The 23,054-nt window shown below is 40.6% G+C and overlaps 3 protein-coding genes across 4 annotated transcripts in view; 1 reads left to right on the forward strand and 2 right to left on the reverse strand.

Moving 5' to 3' along the window:
• LRRC49 (leucine rich repeat containing 49) overlaps nt 1-711 on the reverse strand; it is a 209,170-nt gene extending 208,459 nt beyond the window's left edge. For both annotated transcript variants that reach the window (XM_081085231.1, XM_081085233.1), the window contains exon 1: nt 568-711. In XM_081085231.1, the coding sequence (XP_080941357.1) occupies nt 568-615 (48 nt within the window). In that variant the 5' untranslated portion in view covers nt 616-711. The remainder of the gene's footprint in view (nt 1-567) is intronic.
• THAP10 (THAP domain containing 10) lies at nt 614-14,602 on the forward strand (the record flags this gene model as incomplete). The annotated part of the gene is given in 7 exon segments (XM_081102605.1): nt 614-799; nt 1,000-1,155; nt 1,159-1,253; nt 14,177-14,299; nt 14,409-14,475; nt 14,479-14,519; nt 14,521-14,602. Coding segments are annotated over 7 exon segments (750 nt in total).
• Nucleotides 9,168-9,323, reverse strand: LOC308514913 (large ribosomal subunit protein eL39-like; the record flags this gene model as incomplete). Its single annotated transcript, XM_081085259.1, has 1 exon — nt 9,168-9,323. The coding sequence occupies one exon, from the start codon at nt 9,321-9,323 to the stop codon at nt 9,168-9,170; it is 156 nt and encodes a 51-aa protein (XP_080941385.1).
• Nucleotides 14,603-23,054: the final 8,452 nt, after the last annotated feature.

Below are 23,054 nucleotides of genomic sequence, written 5' to 3' on the forward strand. Positions count from 1 at the left end.
CACACTCCTCCCCAAAATAATACAAATAAAGATACAACAAACAGAATGTTTGCTCTTTGTTTCTGCTATATGATCATGTTCTGAGGATTTGCTGAAAACAGTAAAATCACAACTAAGAATTAAAGGTTTCACTGTGCTTTATTTTCTAAAATGTCTGCAGCAATTTAACCCTCTACTTAGCACCTCAGGATCTAGACACTTGCCATTTCAGGCCTAAGTAAATATCTCAGTGAAAAAGGTGAAGGAGTTGGGAGCGTCAATTAATAATAAATTATTTTCTTAAGCTAAAAAAATGAATTGACTAGTGAAAGGAATTTAAATGAACCTTAGCCTTTCACAGCAGATCAGCTCCACCTCCTGGGAGGCGCGGATCTGGGACGAGACTGAACCCCATCATACAATATTAACACCCTCAGGTGCCTGGGCCCGGTGCTCGAACCTCGAGCCGCCGCCAGACAATAGCTTAAGGCTCAGCCATCCTAGCCCCGATCACACATCACCAGGACAAAGACGCCACAGACAGGACGATGCGAATGGAAAGAAGGGAGAGGAGGACACCCAACCTACATTGTTCGTAGCCCGGCCAGAAACAGAGCGGAATTTCCCGGGAATCATGGCAGGCGTCAGTCCAGGATCTGTTAGATCTGCATTAGAAATGACGCTACAGCAGAGACTCAAAGAGACCAAAACGGGTCAGGTCCCAGGCAACCCGCTCAGGGGTTACTATGGAAACAACGATTTCCGGTCTGGTCCTCTCCCAAATCGGCGGTTTGTGGGGGCGGGGCCGGTTGGACCCCCGGTAGCTATGACAGCCACCGCTTCCGGTCCGGGCCTCCTCAGGGCCCGCCTCTGCTCGCCCAGCGCGAGCCAAGTGTCCCTGTGCGGTGGCCACCTGCTCTCCCGCTGCGACCGCGGGAGGAGGAGGAGGAGGAAGGTGTCCCAAGGCCAGCGCTCCCCCACTTGGGGCCACAGTTCGACTCTCCTGGGGGCCGGAGGTAGGGGAAGGAAACGCTGGGGACCCCGGCTTCCCCGCGCCAGGCCGCCTCCGCGCCAGCCGTGGTTCCGCTTCCCCGAGGACCGGCCGCGCGGGGCCGCCGCGCCCACTGGCCGGGGGGTGACCTTGTGATCTGCGCTGACCACTGCGCTCCCGCCTGTTGAGACGTCTCTTCGGTGATCCAGAAGAACCTGCGATTCCCCCAGCGCCTGCGGCTGGTGGCGGGCGCCGTGTCCGCCCGGCACCCTGTGTCCCCCCAGTACCTACGGGGTAACCAGAGGGGGCCACGCGGGCGGCCCTGAGAAGGCGGAGAGCCCGGGCAGGCGGGCACTCCAGGCCGCCGCGTCCGGCCTCCCGGTTTGCCCCGGCCGGGGTTGGGCTGCGGCTTCACCGGGGAGGGGCTGGCCGGGGCCGCCGCGGGTGGTGGAGACCCTCAGACCGTGGGCGGGCGCATCCGCGTGGGAAATCACTCGTCTCTAAGGTGTCCGTTGTCCTAGATGTAAAATGAAGAGTGTGCTTTGAAGGCGATCGCCGAGATTCTCTTTAGCTTTAACACTTGGGAATTACAGTTCATTCCACTTACTCCTCCCTCAAAACCCACACCAGCCAACACTGTGGTCCTGCAGATTGTAAAGGCGTCTTCCCCCGGGCTCCAGGGTTTTTATAGTTTTATTTGAGCAAATCTCAAGGAATGGGGTGCTCGGTACTGATTTTGCAAAACATTAAGCAAGACAAAAATTTGACGAAATGCCAATTGTATGCCTCAAAATGGTGGGGAAGGGGGTTGCTGATAATCCCTTCCCGCTCTTAAACTTCCTTTGACGGCCACGAGCTGCCTTTAAGTTAAATGATCCTACTAAGGTCAATTTCACCCATCTGCCTGCATCTGCCTGCTGCCTTTGTCCTTATAAGCCATCTGGTCACTACCATCTTCGTCCCCACTTCCCTTCTTAAGGACTGCCCAGCCTTCTTTGAGATAATGAAACTTCAGCCCTATCCATTGTGTAGATTAAATTATGATTCTTAATTGGATCTAAACGTTATTCTTTCTACACATGGGAAGAGTTCACCCAAACATGACCTGTGTGTCAGATGGGTACTAGGCCTATGGGGTGATCATTTCATAAGTTATACTAGTATAAATGTTTAATCACTATGTTGTATGCCTGAAACCAATATGATATTGTATGTCAACTATAATTTAATTTTTTTTACTTTAAAATGTTTTTAAAATTTACTGTATGTTTTTGTAATTTATTGTTAACATAATCTGATGAACAGAATGAGCTGGTGATTATAATAGAATCAGGGGCATAGAAAGGGAATGGACTGACTATTCTTGGGGGGAAAAGGGGTGTGGGGGATGCGGGAAGAGACTGAACAAAAATCGTGCACCTATGGATGAGGACAGTGGGTGGGGAGTGAGGGCGGAGGGTGGGGTGGGAACTGGGTGGAGGGGAGTTATGGGGGGAAAAAAGAGGAACAAATGTAATAATCTGAACAATAAAGATTTAATTAAAAAAATATTTTTAAAGAATGAACTTTGCTTTGTTAGTCTTTTCTCTGGTATATTTTTCTTTTTCATTTATTTCTATTATTATTTCCTTCCCATTAAGTTTTTTCAGCTTTATTTTTTAATTGATAAGTTGTATTTATAATTACTGAGCTAAATGATTAACAGGTCTTTTCACATCTGTTTTTTAATTAATTAAACTTGTTAAAAAGTGAAAACTTAAATACTTGCATATTTTTACATATTCAGATGAGGCATTTCGCGCAAAGAATACCTTAAGGATAACTAACTTGCTTATGTGAAGACAAGACAGTGAATTACCAAATATTTTCTATTTTGACCAACTCCTTACATTTTTTAAAAAGATTTTTAGTATTTTATAAACTATTTTAAGACTATTTTTAGAATGGTTTTGCTTAGGTTCCTAGCAAAATTGAGGGGAAGGTAAGGAGACTTCCCATATTACTCCCTGTTCTCACATATGCACAGCCTCTCCATTATCAGCATCCCCCACCAGTGTGATACTTTGTTACAACTGATGAACCTACATGGACACATCATCACCCAAAGTCCATAGTTTACATTACAGTTCACCCTTAGTCCCTCTATTTTTTGAATCTTTATTTACTATTCTTCCTTAACTTCTTGAGAAGTTAAATGATATCATTTTCAGAATTTTCATAATGAATGGCAGATGGTGCAGCTGTTTTATGATCTTACTTCCCATATGCAGGATTCAGTAGAATGAGATAGATAGGGAAAAACTGACTCTTGAAATGGGTACATGTTAGAAATATTTTGTGTAATACATTTTGCATGATGTCAATGATTCTAGTCTAAATTAATCAAGCCTAATAATTTTCCTATAATGTACATTTTAAGACTATAATTTCCTTCTAATCAGGCATTAACTGAATCCTACAAGTTTTAGATATAAAATGTTTTTCATTCTTTGTAAAGTATCTTCTATCTATCTTTATTTTTCAATGTCATCTTATCTTTTGCTCATGAGGTATTAAAAGCATATTTTACATTTTCCAAACATACAGGCATTTTGGAGTAACATTTTTGTTGTAGATTTCGATATCCATTACATTGTGGCCAGATAATATACCACAGATGGACTTAATCTTTGAAATTTATGAAAGCTGTGTTAGGCCTAACATAGGTCTGCTTTCATAAATGTTCCATATGTACTTGAGATGTGTATGTGTGTTCTGCAGTTTGGTACAATGCTCCATATGTTGGTCAATCATGTTGTTTAAATTTCCTATATCCTTATGGAATTTTTGTCTATTGTATTAGTTACTGAAAGTGGTATGTTAAAAATCTTCTGTGATTTTGAACTTACATATGTAGTCTTATAATTCTAACAGTTTTTGTTATATATTTTGAAGCTATGTTATTAGTTATGTAACACTAATATAGTGATTCCAGCTTGCTTTAGTTAGTGTTGGCATAGTACATATCTTCACATCATTTTACTTTCTTTCTTTCTTTGCCATTTTTATTTTTTTATTTTTTTTTGCATCATTTTACTTTCAATCTTTCTGTATCCTTAAGGGTTTAGGTATTATTCTGTCATATGGTTGCCCCTTTGAAGGAAATGTATCTTTAGTCCTCTGGCTGCCCCTAAGTATTTCTCTGTGGTTTTCAGTTTTACTATAATGTGCATAATTATGGCTTCCTTTATTTTTATTCTGATAAAATTTTTCTTTTAATAACATCTGAGAATTTTGGTAAAGTTTATTTGTTCAAATATTGCTTTTATGCCATTTTCTTTCTCTTTTCCTCTGGGACTACAATTAAAATTATATATTAGACTTTTTCATCTTATCCACTATTTCTCTTGTGGTCCTTTCTATATTTTCCATCCTTTTGGCTCTCTTAGCCTCACGCTAAATATTTTCTTTTGACTCATGTTCCAGTTAAGTAATACATTCCTGGAAATTCTGCTTCTTAACCTTTTAATATGAAGAAGTAATGAGATATATATACTCAAAGATTTCCATTAGGACATCAAAAGAATGGCAGAGTGTGAGAGCCCCTTATCCTCTCTCCCTGAAATTGCAATGTGAACCAACTATAATTCAACAATAAATCCTTGCTCAGCACAGACACATGCCTGAGAGACCCGCGCATTTGAACATCTAAAGGTGGGCAACCAGAAATAAGCAGGAAGACAAGAAGGGAGGAATGCAGACGGCCTGCAGACACAGCCTTGCAGTCCGGAGCTCCTGGCTCAGCCTGCAAGGAGAGGGAAGAAAGATGGGGGTGGCAGGTGCTTCCTTTGGCTGGGAGGAACAAAGAGCTGGTGGTGGTGAGTGGGGGGAGCAGGGCAGGGACCACCCAGCGGGGCAAGCAGCCAAGGGAGTGAATAGTATCTGAGTCAGCAGACACCTGACAGAGCATGAGCTTCTACCTTGTGGCTCTCCAATGTTGGGCCAGGAGTGATGTTTCAAACAAAGAAATGGAACCACAGAGCCCTGCCATGGCTTCGACTCCCAAAACTCTCTTCCCATTGCCTTTGGAGTTGGGTCCAGGAGCATATCATCTGGAAACCAAGAGCTATTGCAGTAGAACTGCTGTTTCCATCTGTGACTGATCCCTAGGATGGGTGCTTGGGGTGTGTTAGGTTAGGTGGCTCAGGAGGCGGCGTAAGAAATAAAGAGTCAAGTGAATCAGAAAAGAAAGGAAGGAAGGAAAGTTTATTCTGCGTCCCCGGGAGACCCACGTACCTCCAAGGACAGGGCACGTGGATTCATGCCAACAGGGAGGAGGGCGCTTTTTTTATACTGCGGTTTGGTGAGGGCGGGGGGGCCTGAGCTGAGGAATTCTCTGCCGCAGGGATCATCAGGGCATTCAACTAAGGAATTCTCTGCCGCAGGGGATGGGCGGGGGTATTCAGAAAGAAGTCAGTATCTGTGTGGGAGTATGTGGATTAAGGGAGAAGAAGCCAGTATCTGTGTCTGGCACGTTGATCTGTGAGAAATTCCAGGGGAAGTCCATTCATTATCTCGTCACATGTCTGCATGTATCCGATCCTGGGCTCTCTCCGACCTAACAGTGTGGAACCCCACGGAGGTCAGGGGTTGCCATTATAGTGAAAGCAAAACAAACCCCAGCCCTAAGCAGGAAGGCTGTACTGTCTTATAGCAGATGCAGAAGTTCAAGACTAGGAGATGAGAGATTAAAGAATCTTGCAATTCAGCACCATCTACTGGAAAATAGTAGAAAGAGCTCTTCAGAGATAAATGCAAAGGCAAAGGAGGATAACAAATACCATAAATAATCACAGTAACAAGGACGATCAGAAAGAAAATGAAAAATCTCCAGAAAGCAAGCTGGAACACAAGGAAATATGTGATATAAATGACAAAGATTTCAAGATTGCAGTTCTGAAAATACGCAATGAGATGCGAGAAAATAGGCAATTCAATGCTCTCAGAAAACAAATCAATGAACAAAATGAGTACTTTACCAAAGAGATTGAAACCTTAAAAAAGAACCAACCAGAAATCCTAGAAATGAAGTATGCAATTAAGGAGATTAAGCATGAAATACTGAGCATAGATGGAGGAAGGAATTTGTGGTATCAAATATAGGAACCTAGAAGTGACACAGAGGGAAGAAGAGGAAAACTGAGCATAAAGAAAAATGAAAGCGCTCTGCAAGGACTATCTGACTCCATCAGAAAAGCAAGGCCGCACTGTCTATGGGAGAGGCAGAGGCCGCACCTGCCACTCCATCTGCCTGTCTGGCTGGCAGGGAAGGGAAAGAACTTGCATGCTGGTGCAGGAACAAGCCAGGTGGGATGACAGTGAAATCCGGAGTAAAACCAAGCTGGTCCAAGGTGTCCTGCAGGCTGTACAATGCAGTGTAGTCAGAGTGCCATTTTTTTCAGATAATTCTTTCAAATACCTGAAAGATAAATTACCAGCCATGAATAATATATCCAGCAAAATTATCCTTTAAATTAAAATGATAGGCATTCCAGAAGAGGAGGAGAGGGAGCATGAATCAGAGAGTCTATTCAAACAAATAGTGGATGAGAACTTCCCAAACCTATGGAGAGAACTACATCCTTAAATCCAAGAAGCAAATAGAACAACTAGTTACCTCAATCCAAAGAAGCCCTCTCCAAGGCATTTTGTATTAAAAAAAAAAAAAAAAAAAAAGGAAACAGAAGCAAGAAGTATGGAATACCACCAAACAAAACAACAACAGAAACACAAAGGAAAAGAATACCAGAAAACAAAAGATAAAATGGCTATAGGAAATCCTCACACATCAATAATTACCCAAAATGTAAATGGTCTGAACTCACCCATAAAGAGGCACAGAGTAGCAGAGTGGATCAAAAAACAAAACCCAACCATATGCTGCCTACAAGAGACACATTTAAGTTGCAAAGACAAAAGTAGATTCAATAAGAGGGTGGAAAATTATTCCCCTAGCAAATAATATCCACAGAAAAGCTAATGTAGTCATACTTATATCTGACAAAATAGATTTCAAGATAACGAAGATAATGAGACAAAAATGGACACTTTATAATGATAAAGGGAACACTGCATCAAGAAAACGTAACACTTCTTAATAGTATATTGCACCCAACCAAGGAACAGCAAAATATATAAAACAGCTACTCACAGAATTAAAGTTAGGACAGATAAAACACAATCATAGTTGGGTACCTTACTACTGGATTGACAGCTCTAGACAGATCAAACAAACAGAAAATCAATAAAGAAATAGCAGCCTTGTCTCACAGCCAGTTGGCCTGGAGGTCAAATCCCCGCCAGTATTACCTACAACAATCTAGGCTTAACTACAACAAGACTGCGCATAAAGACCACTAGGGGTTGCACCAAGAAAGCATAAAAAATGCAGAGACAAGAAACAGGACGCAGATGTCAGAAATGGAAGATATAGAGCTCAAAACCACACTTTTAAGGTCTTCCAATATTTTCAAAAAACTGCCAATAAATGTAGTAAGATCCTCAAGAAATCTAATGAGACCCTCGATGTTGTAATAAAGAACCAACTAGAAATTAAGCATACACTGATTGAAATAAAGAATATTATACAGACACCCAACAGCAGACCAGAGGAGTGCAAGAATCAAGTCAAAGAATTGAAATGTGAAGAAGCAAAAAACACCCAACCGGAAAAACAAAATGAAAAAAGAATCCGAAAATACAAAGATAGTGTAAGGAGCCTCTGGACAGCTTCAAGCGTACCAACATCAGAATTATAGGGGTGCCAGAAGATGAGAGAGACCAAGATATTGAAAACCTATTTGAAGAAATAATGACAGAAAACTTCCCCCACCTGGTGAAAGAAATAGACTTACAGGTCCAAGAAGCGCGGAGAACCCCAAACAAAAGGAATCCAAAGAGGACCACACCAAGACACATCATAATTAAAATGCCAAGAGCAAAAGACAAAGAGAGAATCTTAAAAGCAGCAAGAGAAAGAAACTCAGTTACCTACAAGGGAATACCCATACGACTGTCAGCTGATTTCTCAACAGAAACTTTGCAGGCCAGAAGGGAGTGGCAAGAAATATTCAAAGTGATGAATGCCAAGAACCTACAACCAAGATTACTTTATCCAGCAAAGCTATCATTCAGAACTGAAGGTCAGATAAAGAGCTTCACAGATAAGGAAAAGCTAAAGGAATTCATCACCACCAAAACCAGTATTATATGAAATGCTGAAAAGTATCCTTTAAGAAGAGGAAGAGGAAGAAAAAGGTAAAGATACAAACTATGAACAACAAATACACATCTATCAACAAGTGAATCTAAAAATCAAGTGAATAAATAATCTGATGAACAGAAAAAAAAAAAAAAAAGAAAGAAATAGCAGCCTTAAATGAAACACTAGACCAAATGGACATAATTGACATTTACATAACTTTTCATCCAAGAACATCAGATTATACATTCTTATCCACAGCACATTAAACACTATCTCAAGGACAGACCATATGTTGGGTCACAAAACTAGCCTCAATAAATTGAAAGGGATTGAAATTATACCAAGCTTATTCACTGACCACAATGCCTTAAAATTCGAAATCAACTGCAACACGTCAAAATTACAACTAAAATACAAAACAATCATCATTCAGAACTGCCTGGATTCTGGCTAAATGGAAGCCCTACCACTAGAGAATTAAAGAAGAAAGCAAGACTGGTAGGAGGGGCAGAGGTGCAGAATGGGCTGGATCAACACCCACGTGTGGCGTTGTTGTTGTTGTTGTTGTTTTAATCAGGAGGGATATCTATGCTGCAGAGGCCTTCTGTGAGGAGCAAGGGGTCCCAGCCCCACACCAGACTCCTCAGCCCAGGTTCAATGCTGTGGAGATAAGCCCCTATAACTTCGGGCTATATTACCCAAAACACTATACAGATTTAATGCAATCCTTTTCAAAATCCCAATGTCATTTTTTTTTTAATGGTCTCACACATTTATTAGTGAACCAACTCACTATTGCAGGGGGAAAAAATCAACAGAGCAAAATCACAGGTCCATTAATTTTCCAATTAAAATGCCCCAACTGTCCAGACAGTAGCATCTTTTCAATCATTTAAAGGTGTAGGCAACCTGGATACAGCATAAATATGTGAGTCATCTCTCATGTGTGATTTCTCATAGGCCCAGTTTGGTTCTTCTCCAGTGTCTCCTCTTCGAGTTGTAACTGATTTTATTACCAGTTTTCATCTGAATCCATTGGGGAATGGGCCAATTCTGCTTTTGTTTCTTGGCCAGGAACCTCCTGATCCTGAAAGTCTTGTGGGAAGACATGGTGAAGGAGAAGCAAACACACACACCTCGATGGAGGAGAAAGAGAGAGAAGGAAGTGGAAGCCCCAATGTCATTTTTTAAAGAAATATGATGAGAAATCTTTCAGATTTGTATGGAACCACAAAAGACCCTGAATAGTCAAAGGAATCCTGAGGAAAAAAAGAACAAAGCTGGAGGTATCATGCTACCTGAATTCAAATTATACAACAGAGCTACAATAATCAAAACAGTATGGTATTGGCAGAGAAACAAACACAGAGACCAATGGAACAGAATAGAGAGCCCAACTATAAAACCAGAGATAATTTTCAACAAAAGAGCCAGAAATACACAATGGAGTAAAGGTAGTCTCCTCAATAAATGGTGCTGGGAAAACAAGAAAGCCACACGCAAACAAATGAAACTGGATTACAGTTTGTCCTCATGTACAAAAATTAATTCAAAATGGATCAAAGACCTAAATATAAGACCCAAAACAATAAGTTACATAGAAGAAAATATAGGTACCAGACTTATGGACCTGGGTTGTAGAGAACATTTTATGAACTTGCCCCCAAAGGCAAGGGAAGTAAAGACAAATATAAATGAACTAGAGGCCCGGTGCACAAAAATTAGTGCACTGGCGGGGGGTGGGGAAGTGGTGTCCCTCAGCCCCACTTGTGCCCTCTCACTGTCTGGGACCCCTCGGGAGATAACGACCTGCTGGCTTAGGCCCACTCCCAGGTGGCAGAGGGCAGGCCCAATCCCTAGGTGCCTGCACTGCAGCCCCTGGTCGGGCTCAGAGCAGGGCCGATTGGGAAGTTGGGGCACCGCCCCCCGTCATGCACAGAGCAGGGCAGATCAGAAGGTTGCGATGCCACCCTCAGTCATGCTCAGGGTAGGGCTGATTGGGGGGTTGGGGCGCCGCCCCCGTCACACTCAAGGCAGGGTCGATGGGGAGGTTGCGGCGCCACCCCGTCACGCACAGAGCAGGGCGGATCAGGGGGTTGTGGTGTCACCCCTGTCACATACAGAGCCGGACGATCAGGGGGTTGGAGAGCTCCCCCATGTTATGCACAGAGCAGGGCTGATCAGGAGGTTGTGATGCCACCCTCAGTCACACTCAGGGTAGGGCTAATTGGGGGGTTGGGGTGCTGCCCCCTGTCACACTCAAGGCATGGTTGATGGGGAGGTTGGGGCGCCGTCCCGTCACCCACAGAGCAGGGCCAATCAGGGAGTTGGGGCACTACCCCCTGTCACACTCAGGGCAGGGCTGATGGGGAGGTTGCGGCTCCACCCTGTCACACACAGAGCAGGGCCAGGGGGTTGGGGAGCTTCCCCCTATCAGGCACAGAGCAGGGCCGATCAAGGGGTTGGGGCGCCTTCCCCTGTCATGAACAGAGCAGGGCCGATAGGGAGGTTGTGGCCCCACCCCCTGTCACACACAGAGCCGCAGGGCATTCAGGGGGTTTGGGCGCTGCCCCCTGTCACGCTGCTCCAGGGGCCAGGAGGCCTCGCTGATCCCGGTGCTGGGAGGCATATTACCCTTTTACTATATAGGATAGAGGCCTGGTGCACGGGTGGGGGCCTGCTGGTTTGCCCTGAAGGGTGTCCTGGATCAGGGTGGGGGTCCCCACTGGGGTGCCTGGCCAGCCTGGATGAGGCGATGATGGCTGTTTGCATCTGGTCACACCCCCTTCAGGGTGGGGGTCCCCACTGGGGTGCCTGGCCAGTCTGGGTGAGGGGCTGAGGGCCATTTTCAGGATGGCGGATGACTGAAACTCCCAACCGCTCCTTTTTTTCCTTTTTTTTTTTATTCTTGGATTTATGGCTGTCACTGGAGCTGAGAGCCAGCTTTAGCTGTGAGACCTCGCTGCTGAAAGCAGGTTTCTGGCTTTGTTTACTTTCTATATTTGAAACTTTAAAAAAAAAAATTATATATATATATATATATATATATATATATATATATATATATATTTGACTTTAGAGAGGAAGGGAGAGGGATAGAGAGATAGAAACATCAATGATGAGAGAGAATCATTGATCGGCTGCCTCTTGCATGCCCCCTACAGGGAATCAAGCCTGCAACCCCTGGCATGTGCCCTTGGCCGGAATAGAACCTGGGACCCTTCAGTCCGCAGGCCGACGCTCTTATCCACTTAGCCAAACTGGCTAAGGCTGTATTTGAAACTTTGTTGCGACTCCAGCTCTGAGATCCCAGCTGACTGAAAACAGGTTTCTGGGGTTTTGTTTAGCTACTATATTTGTAACAATGTTTCTTAGCAGCTCAGAGCCCAGCAGCGGCAGGCGGGGAACCATTGGAGTCCTCCGTCACTGAAGCAAGCAAGCCTCCTGTTCATGTCAGTAGCCTGGCTGCCTGCCGCCATCTTGGCTGGCAGTTAATTTGCATATCGCCCTGATTAGCCAATGGGAAGGGTAGTGGATGTACGGCTAATTACCATGTTTCTCTTTTATTAGATAGGATGGGACTATATCAAACTAAAAAGCTTCTGCATAGCAAAAGAAACTGACAACAAAACAAAGAAGCAGCTAACCAGATGAGAGATGAGATTTGCAAACAGTAGCTCTGGCAAAGGTTTAATTTCCAAAATATATAAAGAACTCATAAAACTCAACACCAAACAAACAACCCAATAAAAAAGTGGGCAGAGGACCTGAAAATACACCTCTTCCAAGAAGACCTACAAACAGCCAATACATATATGAAAATATGTTCAACCTCACTGGCAGTTAGGGAAATGCATATCAAAACTACAATGAGATACCACCTCACTCCTGTTAGAGTGGCCATTGTCAACAAGACAAACAATAACAAATGTTAGAGAGGTTGTAGAAAAAAGGGAAAACATTATCCACTGCTGGTGGGAATGTAGAGTGGTACAACCACTACGAAAAGCAGTATGGTGATTCCTCAAAAAAATTGAGAATAGAGCCACCATACGACCCAGTAATTCTTCTCCTGCATGTATACCCAAAAACCTCAAAATAATGTATTTCCAAAGATATATACACCCCTATGTTCATCGCAGCATTATTCACAGTAGGCAGGACATAGAAACAACCAAATTGTCCTGCGATAGAGGACTGGATAAAGAAGATGTGGTACATGTACACAATGGAATACTACTCAGTCATAAGAAAGGATGAAATAGAATGATTTGCAACAACATAAATAGACTTTTAGAATATTTAAATTAGAATATTTAAATTATGCTAAGTGAAATAAGTCAGTCAGAAAAAGGGAAGAACCACGTGATTTCATTCATATGTAGGATATAAAACTGAAACCCATGAACACAAACAGCAGTGTGGGGGTTGCCAGAAGGAAGGGGGTGAGGGGAGAAGAGAGTCCTAATATATAGTGACAAGAGAAGATTTTACTTTGGGTAGTGAGTACATCATGCAATATACAGATCTTGTAACATAGAAACCCACATCTGAAACCTATATGTTCATGTTGACCAATGTCACCCAATGAATTTAATAAAATAAAAAAATATTTCCAGTAATATGGTTTTAATAAATTACTGTATATCTGTACAATAAAGTGTTTGAAGCCATAAAATCATGATGTAGGATATTTAGTAACATTAAAACGTGATATATTAAAGGAGAAACTATATTATAAAATACATGAGTCTAAATTATTTTAATGCATAATGACAGAAAGTATACCAAAATATTATGTTGTTAGCTGTGCATGATGAGATTATGACTGATTTTTTAAGTTTTTGTTTTTTTGTTCATGTGGGGTGTTTTTTGTTTTTGTTTTTCGCTTCTCTGTATAGTGTAAATTTTCTTCTCAGTGATAAAATGTATTGATATTTAGGCAACAAAAATTAATTTTTTAAAATCTAATTAAATTACTAAAACTCCTTTTTGTTGGGCATACATCTGTTCTGTAAAGACAGATATACATATTTTAGACTTTAAAATGCTTGGCTTAGATGTAGACATAGCCAGTGGATATTAGTCATAATTTTATAAACACAAATAAGATAAATTTTTTTAAGTCTTTAATAATATCAGATATAATTATTCATGGTACAAAGGGACTCTTTACAAAAGTTTCTTCATAGAGTTTTTTTTAACTTGTGTATTAATAGCCTGTGTTACAACAACCAAAGATGCCAATGAAATATTTTTTCAGTGGTCTGAAGACAGTTGAACCAGAACCCTGGGTAACGTTGCAAAGCACTATAATTTTGTTTTAATTTTCTATCACTTCTTCTTTTTTCTTCTCTCAGGCCCTCTTACATTTTTTAGATGTATTTTCTTAGCCTCGTCCACATAATCTATAGGTACTTAGTCTTATGTTACTTTCTAAGTTTCCAAATCCTCATCCTATCACTTCCACCACAAATCAAAATTTCCATTTCACATTGTAATTTTCCTCAGGGACGTATAAAAACACTATAGCCAATCTTATTATCTTATTATGTATTTCTCTGTAAGGTATAAAGGACCAATGATTGGGTTTTCTAAAATAGTGCTACAGCTCTAATATCTAATAATTTAATATTAGTAACATTACCATAGTCAGCTGTTGATTTAGAAAAAATAATGGTTGTAAGCAAAGAGATTAATAGTTTATAGATTTCTGCTTGACCAGAATGTTTAGCAATTTATGGTTTAGAAATGGTAAAGAACAGTATGGAAGAGTCCTTAAGAACTTGGACTATGGAGCCAGTTTGCCTGAGTTCTAATTCCAGCCATCCTGATGTGATCTTGAAAAGTATTATCTATACTCTTTTACTACTTGATACTTTTGGAAAGATAGAACTATATAAATTTACCTTTAATATAATTCTCCTATGACTTACCTTTTTGGATTGCATTTGAAAATGAAGTTGTACAAACACAATACATGTTGATAATCTATTAAATGATGTCACTTCAGCACCTATTCACTGTGAAGAAGGCTCAGTGCATAAAAGCAAACAGATTTCTCTGAAAAGGGTCCTCACCGTAGTGTGGGTATGTTTTGACTCTTCAATTAATTGATCAGTTGAATTGATCTTTTGTATATGGAAGATATGTGAAAGCAAAGCCAAACTCATTGATAATTTATTCTCTTTCCAGTATTCAGGCCAAAGTGAAAGTGTTTGGGAAACTTCTGTGTAATGCAACTAGTCAGGCTGGTGAATTATAGTCTAGAACTCCCTCTATCTTTGGCATTTACTCCAATGACTCAGACAGATTCAGCCTTGGACATCAAGAGTGAACAGAATAAATTGTCTTATATAGCTAAGCAAGTGAAAGAAGAGACCAGTTAAAAACACAACAGCAAATGATTTGATGTGCTATAGGTTTTCAAATCTTGACTCATATACTTATCTCTTTGCTTTTGCAAATCTGTTACTTCCAGTTAACTTGACAGTTGAGTATCAGCAAAATATGTTTAGCTCTATGCAAAATTTTACCTGCCTGCCAAAATAATGAAGATAATCCTGTCCACAACCCCGAACTCCCTCTTTCGCTTTCTTATTCTTTTTATCTTTTTGGTGAAAATCGAGTTATAAAATAAAACCATATACTTGCCAATGATACATCTGATAAGGGGTTAATTTCCAAAATATATAAAGTACTCACACAACTCAACAAAAGGAAGATAAACATCCGAACAATAAAGGTAAATTTTAAAAATACACACAATAGCAACATTTCCAGGTCAAGATTAAGAATTGAATATTTAAGCTTAGCTCAGAAGCAAAGCTCATATGGGAACTAACTTGATATTCATGAGTTAAAATTTCACTATTCTTCTAAATAATCTATATAGTAAAAGCCTAAGCAACCCTTACGGCAGAACAACCAGAACGACCGGTCACTGTGATACACACTGACCACCTGGTGACAGACGCTCAACGCAGGAGCTGCCCCCGGGTGGTCAGTGCGCTCCCACAAGGGGAGCACTGCTCAGCCAGAAGCCAGGCTCATGGCTGGTGAGTACAGTGGTGGTGGCGGGAGCCTCTCCCACCTCCGTGGCAGCACTAAGGAGCAGCGAGCAGGTGGGCGGTAAGGAATGAGAGGTCCCGGACTGTCAGAGGGCGCAGGCTGGGCTGAGGGAACCCCCCCTCCAGTGCACAAATTTCATGCACCAGACCTCTAGTTTAAAAATAAAGAACAATGATAGTGAGCACAACCATTATATAATATAATAATGATACTATTAAATGATTTGGGGTAAAGCCAGGATGTTTACCCTTGATAATTATTTTATTTTACCCTTGATTATTATTGTCTATGTTATTTATTAGTCTGCCCACTTGTAATACTATTAAATCTACCCTGTGAACATTTCTGGTGAAGCAATGGCTCTTACAGAAAATTTGAGAAGGGAACCAATTTTAAATAGTGGTTATATACTTACATTACCTTGTTAATGAAATCTAGTTGCATCAGTTCCTATCACAAGTTAATTTGTTTAAATTAGATTAAAAGTACTAACATCATGCAAAAAAATTACATTTATAACATACCCTAATTTTAGGAATTAGGTTTTCCTCTATCAACCCCTCTGTATTGAATTAAATAAGCATATGAAACTTAGCTGACCCATCTGCCATTGACCAGGAAAATGTATATGACAACTTTGTACCATGAAGTAATTTGTTACAATGATTTCTGATAAACTTCTTATAACTCTTTTGTTGAAAATAATAAAAATAAATGCCCATTTTGTACCTCACATGTCTTTTTAGTTCTGGATGATTGGAAGAACCTGCATGCATTTTATCCTTGAAGGTTTAGCTAATATACCGAAGTTATTTTCTCCAATAGCTAATTTTATATATGACTTCATTTTAATAAAAGGAATAATAAAATTAACAAAATATTAATTTTTTATTTTGTGAGACTGAATAATGATTATGCAGAAACATAGCATTAGTACTATTGCTGCTTTGGTTTGGATTTAAGATGACTACTTTATGTTTTAAGAGAGCATATTATGTTTTAAAATTAAGCATGTGAACTTCTGAAGCTAAATACTATCAGTAAGTACCTGGTGTCCCTTGAGCTTTTATTTTATTTTTTTTAAATATATTTTATTGATTTTGTACAGAGAGGAAGGGAGAGGGATAGAGAGCCAGAAACATCGATGAGAGAGAAACATCGATCAGCTGCCCTCCGCACACTCCCCACCGGGGATGTGCCCGCAACCAAGGCACATGCCCTTGACCAGAATCGAACCTGGGACCCTTGAGTCTGCAGGCTGACGCTCTATCCACTGAGCCAAACTGGCTAGGGCTCCCTTGAGCTTTTAAACAGCCTATCTCCTTAATTCAAATCACAATGAATGTTATATGCCCATTCATCTCCAAACTTCACTGCCATAAGTTTACTTTCTGCATGTTAAACAACTATGACAGCCTAACAGCACTTTATTTACATTTTTACAATTCAGTTAGGTTCTTTTCCTCGTATGAATTGAAAATATATATTTAGTGTATTGATTCACATGATTTTATAATGTATTGTGTAATGTTTCACTGCCCTGAAGTAAAGCAAAAATGCTGGCTTTATTTTTAAATACCATAGAGAACCTATTGTTTAAATAACACTGTTTACTTTTTGCATAAATATTTTAAATTATTTTATTGCCAGATAAGTTTAATGAGGGAAAAGTTAGATTTATCTCAATACCTCCCATACCATTCTTCATTTATATAATAAGTACTCATTAAACCTACCCTGTGCCAGACAACTAAACTACAAGCATTTCCTTTAAGATCAGGAACAAGGAAGGGATATCTGCTTTCACCACTCTTATTCAACATAGTACTGGAAGTCCTAACCACACGAATCAGAAGAGAAGGAGAAATAAAAGGCATCCAAATTTAAAAAAAAGAATAATTAAAACTGTAATTATTTGCAAATGACATGATATTGTATATAGAGAACCCTAAAGATTCCACTGAAAAACTACTAGAACTGATAAATTAATGCAGTAAAGTAGTAAGACACAAAATAAATATTCAGAAATCAGTTGCATTTTTATACACTAGTAATAAACTATCAGAAAGAGAAGCTAAGAAAACAATCCCAATCACAATTACTTCAAAAATAATAAAATACTTAGAAATAAACTTAACCAAGGATGTAAAAGACCTATACTCAAAAATTATAAAACACTGAAGAAAGAAATATATATATATATATATATATATAAAGTTGGAATTAAACTTTAAAGAAATATATATATATATATATATATATATATATATATATATATATATATAATACATAGGGTGGCTGAAGATAATGAACAAGGAAAAGAATAGGAGATGAAATTAGAGTGGTGTACAGAACCAGACCATGAAAGGCATTTGAGGTCCAATCAAGAATATTTACTTTATTCTAGATTTAAATTCTATTTAAATGTTTTCTGGTATTTATTTTTTATGCTTAAGAGTATGTGAATATATAGCTTGTTCCATTAAAAATATTCTATGGGAATTCTAGAGAGATGATGGTGGTGATGGTGTCATTTTTTTCTTTTTCATTTAAAGTTAAAATTCAATATTACTCTATATTACTTTTTAGACATTTATATAATTTATGAAGTGATTCCCCCATAAGTCTAGTGCCCACCTGGCACCATACATAGTCATTACAATATTATTGACTATATTCTTTATGCTGTACTTTACATCCCCATGACTATTTTGTAACTATTCATTTTAATCCCTTCACTTTTTTCACCCAGTCCCCAACCTTCCTCCCCTTCTGGCAATGATCAGTCTGTTGTTGTGGTTATCTATGAGTCTGTTTCAGTCTCGTTTGTTTATTTTGTTCTTTAGAGTCCACATATATGTGAGATAATATGTTATTGGGAGCAATAAAATCTGCTTATAAACTCCACCCAAAATTTTCACTAATCACTGAACTACACATGTGTTGTGTGGAGAGATACAAGGGACCCAGCAAAAGCAATAGTTGGAAGTTTTAGCATAATTGCTACCCATCATAGTGGAAACAAAATTTAGAGTTTAGTTCAGTCAAGTTAACTGGTTGTTAGAAAAAAATTCATCATTATTTGGGGAAAAATAGCAGAATTCATTTTCCAAAATGTTCTTAAAAGGTAAATTTAATTAAAAATTACTAGTCATGTGGAGAAATTGGAAAGTGTGACCCACAAACAAGACAAAAGGGAATCAAAATAAACCAACCCCAAGATGATCAGAAGTTGGAATTAAACTTTAAAGAATCTATTAATGTTCAAAATGAAAAAGTATACCAATAATGAATGAAAAGGAGGGAATCTCAGTAGAGAAGAGGAAACTAAAAAAGAACCAAATCAAAATTCTAGAACTGAAAGGAGAAAAGCTATCAAAACTGACACAAGAAGAAACAGAAAATCTGAATAGTACTATACCCATTAAAGTACTTGAATTTGTAATTATTCCTTCACAAAGAAAACTGTAGGCTCAGATGACTTCACTTACAAATTTTATCAAACACATTTTTATTTTTATTTTTATTTTTATTTTTATTTTTATTTTATTTATTTATTTATTTATTTTTTAAATATATTTTATTGATTTTTTACAGAGAAAAAGAGAGAGAGACAGAGAGTTAGAAACATCGATGGGAGAGAAACATCGATCAGCCGCCTCCTGCACATCTCCTACTGGGGATGTGCCCGCAACCCAGGTACATGCCCTTGACCGGAATCGAACCTGGGACCTTTCAGTCCACAGGCTGACGCTCTATCCACTGAGCCAAACCGGTTTCCACCAAACACATTTTTAAAATGTCAATGATGTACAGTCTGTCAAGAGAAAAGGACTAGAGACCATTTTCCAGTTCATGTTATGAGTTGAACATTCCCTACTAACAAAACAATTCAAAGACGTTATAAGAAAAGAAATTACAAACCAATATCCCTTGTGAAGATATTTGCAAATATCCTTTACAAATTATTAGGAAACATATTCTGCAGTATATTAGAAGAATAATACTATATGTCCAAGTATAGTTTAGTTCAGGTAATACAAGATTAGCTTCAAATTAAAAAATCAACCAATTCAATTCACGAACTAAAAGAATAAAGTAGACAAATCCTATGATAATCTTATTAGATTTAGAAAGAATAGTTGACAAAAATCAACATCCATTCATGATAAAAAAAAATCATCTCAGCAAAATAGGAATAGAAGGGAACTTAACTTCTCAACATGATAAATTTTAGCCATAAAGTATGTACCAATTATATTATAGTTAACATTCAAGGGCTGAAAGTTTTATATCTAAAATTAGGAACAAGGCAAGGATGTCCATTCTTCAATACTTTTATTTAACATTGTATTATAGATCCCAATTAGTGTAGTAAGAGCAAAAATGCATAGAAGTTTAAAAGGAAGATATAATCTGTCGTTTTTCTATAGATGTCATGATCATGTACACAGAATGCCTATGGAATTTACAAAATCTTCTAGAACCAATAAGGGAGTTTAGTAAAGTCAATGTAGAAAAATCAACTGTATTTTTATATGCTAACAATAACAATTATAAAGTGAAATTAAAAAGCAATACCATTTACAATATAGAAATGCAAAGGATTTAGAATAAACAAGTGTTAGAAAAAGAAAGAGCAACTGAAACTCATGCATGGCTGGTGGGAATGTAAAATGATATAACTACTTTGGAAACAGTTTGTCAAATTGTATAAAGATAGGAGACCCACATCATTCAACCATGCAATTACACTCATAGGTCTTTATTCAAGAGAAATTAAAACATATAGTCACACAAAGACTTTTACACAATGTTCATAAGAGCCAAAATCTACACACAACCCTATGGGGCGCGGCTACAGTGTTTTGGACAGGTTCAAGCCTTGGACTGATGAGAGGGCACAGTCCTCTCATTGCCACGTGCAAGTCCCAGCTTGGTGGGCAGAGCCTTCCCAGCACAATGATAGCCAACAGCTGTAGTTGTAAGCTTGAACCTATGGTCCGAACACGTGGCCCCACGTGCCTGAGTGATGTGGGCTTGATATAGTTCAGGTGCATGCAGTTGAGTAGGAGTGAAACTCACGAGAATGTTGTAAACATCTTGATCACGCCCTTACTTTGCCTCATGGCATCTGCTATAAAATAAAGACACGGCTTGTGGGCATCGTCGCTGTCTCTCAGAGAAGCAGCGTCCCACTGAGACCCAGCTTTCATTCTCTTGTCTGTCTTAATCCTTTCATCGCTCCCACTCAGGGTCACTGAACCAGGCTGAGCTGGCATGGCACATAAGGCGCCCTGGGGCTGAGTATGCCATGGACGTGCCAGCTCCCTACACAACCCAAATGTTCATCAACAGGTGAATGAATAAGCAAATAATATTGTACAACTGAAACCATACAAAATTAAACAAACAAAAAGCACAATGCAATTCTCTTCAGTAATAAAACAGAACAAACACATATAACAACATGAATGAGTTTTTGAAACCATTATGTTGAGTGAAAAAATCCAGACTCAGATCGGAATACATACTCCATGTTTTCATTTGCATGAAATTCCAGAAAAGAAAAAAATTAATCTATAGTAATGAAGAAAATCAATGGTTTCCTTGGTCTAGGGCAGGGGAGCACTATGTGCAAAGGGGCAGAAGGAAATGTTGGGGGTGATGGGAATGCTTTATATCTTGGTGTGATGATGGGTTGTAGTTGCATGTAAATTATACCTTTATACAGTTGACTAAAGCAAAAGGCAAAACATGCTAATTGTCAAATGACCAGTACAAACAATAAACTCTGTAGTTTTTTAAGGTAGGCTTTATAAAAGAGGCAAAGTTGTAACGGCTCTTTAAGGAGTGATAGGATAATGTTCTTCAGGTCCATCCAAGCTGTCGCAAAGGGTAAGATTTCCTTCTTTTTCATGGCCGAGTAGTATTTCATTGTGTAAATGTACCACTCAGTGGTAAAAAAGAAGGAAATCTTACCCTTTGTAACAGCATGTATGGGCCTGGAGGGCATTATGCTAAGTGAAATAAGCCAATCAGAGAAAGACAAGTGCCATATGATTTCATGTGGAATCTAGTGAACAAAATGTACTAACAAGCAAAATAGATTCATAGATATAGAGCAGGCAGACAGCTGTGTGAGGAGGTGGAGTGAGGGGAGTGGGGGTGGGGGGTTGAGCAAAAAATAAATAAAAATAAAAAGAACTCATGGACATGGATGACAGTGTGGTAATTGCCAGGGGAGGGGGGAGCAGGGAGTAGGAGGGATACATGATGATGGACGGAGACTTGACTTGGGATGGTGAACACACAATATAGTGTACAGATGATGAGTTGTAGAATTGTGCACCTGAAACCTATATACTTTTATTAACCAGTGTCACCTCAATACATTCAATCTAAAAAGGAGAGAAAGGATATCTACACATATAATCTATACATATAAGGAGGTAATATGCTATTTGCCATTACCGTGTTCCTGTAACGACCTATTTGCATATTGATGCATACGCAGCAGGAGGGCGGGTGGCTGTAGCCAAGTTCCCAGGGTTCTGAGGAGACCATCTGACAGGAGCCCAGACTGCAAAGAAGGAAGAGGAAGCGGCCACGGGGAGCTCTTCCAATCCCCCTGCAGGGACACCCTACCCCAGCCCCCGCACCCCTGGGGGTACAGATGGACACCCTACCCCAACCCCTGCAGCCCACACCTCCGACTCCCCATCTCTTCCCCAGCCAGGGGTGCCCACAACAATAGCACACGGGCAACCACCCCTCACCGCCCCTGAGGCACCCAGGGCCCCCTCCACTGGGGCCGGCACGTCTCTCCTCCCTACAACTCCAGACCCGGTTGGAGGCAGGCCTGAGCAGGCCCCCAGGGTCAGGCCCTCCCCCCTCCCCCCCCAACACACACACAAAGCAGCAGCGGCTGTCTCTGCAGCTGAAGCACGCAGAACCTTGCTGGAGGCGGGGCTAAACCCTCCCCTAACCCACCTGGCTCCGCCCTAGCCCAGCCCCAACCCCGCTCCAGGATATTGGAGGCCCTCCCTGAGCAGGTACAGCTGTGAAATAGCCACTTACAATTTAAAGAAAGGCGCCAAGTGGGAAGGTTTGACAGTTACTCCCCCTTAGGCCTTGCTGCCCTCCTAGCCCCCCCCCCCCCCCCGCAACTCCCTGCTCCCCACCAGCACCTCCAGGGACGACCACCACTACAGGGTTGCTGGCCAGAGCCTGCCCCTCCAAAGCCTGTGGAACCCTCTGCAAAGCTTTCATTAACTACAGTCCCAGAAAACAATCATGCCCTTCTCCCCTAATCAGCACCTGCTACCTGTGAGGGTACCCATGGGCAGTTGGGGGTGAGCAGGCTGGCAGGGGGGCTATTGGGGGCAATCAGGCCAGCAGGGGGGGGGGCAGTTGGGGGCGAGCAGGCTGGCATTGGGGGGAAGTTGGGGGTGATCAGGCCGGAAGGGGAGGGCAATTGTGGGCAATCAGGTCAGCAGGCAGAGTGGTTAGGGGCGATCAGGCAGGCAGACAGGTGAGTGGTTAGGACCAGGGTCCCAGATTGTGAGAGGGATCCCAGATTGGTGAGGGCACAGGCCAAGCTGAAGGTCCCCACCCCCATGCACGAATTTTGTGCACCGGGCCACTAGTCTATATAATAAAAGCCTAAGTGACCATTACCACAGAACAACCAGAATAACTGGTCACTATGATGAGCACTGACCACCAGGGGGCAGATGTTCAACAAAGGAGCTGCCCCCTGGTGGTCAG

Source organism: Myotis nattereri (genome assembly GCF_964212035.1).
Source record: "Myotis nattereri genome assembly, chromosome: 1".
Classification (NCBI taxonomy): Eukaryota; Metazoa; Chordata; class Mammalia; order Chiroptera; family Vespertilionidae; genus Myotis; species Myotis nattereri.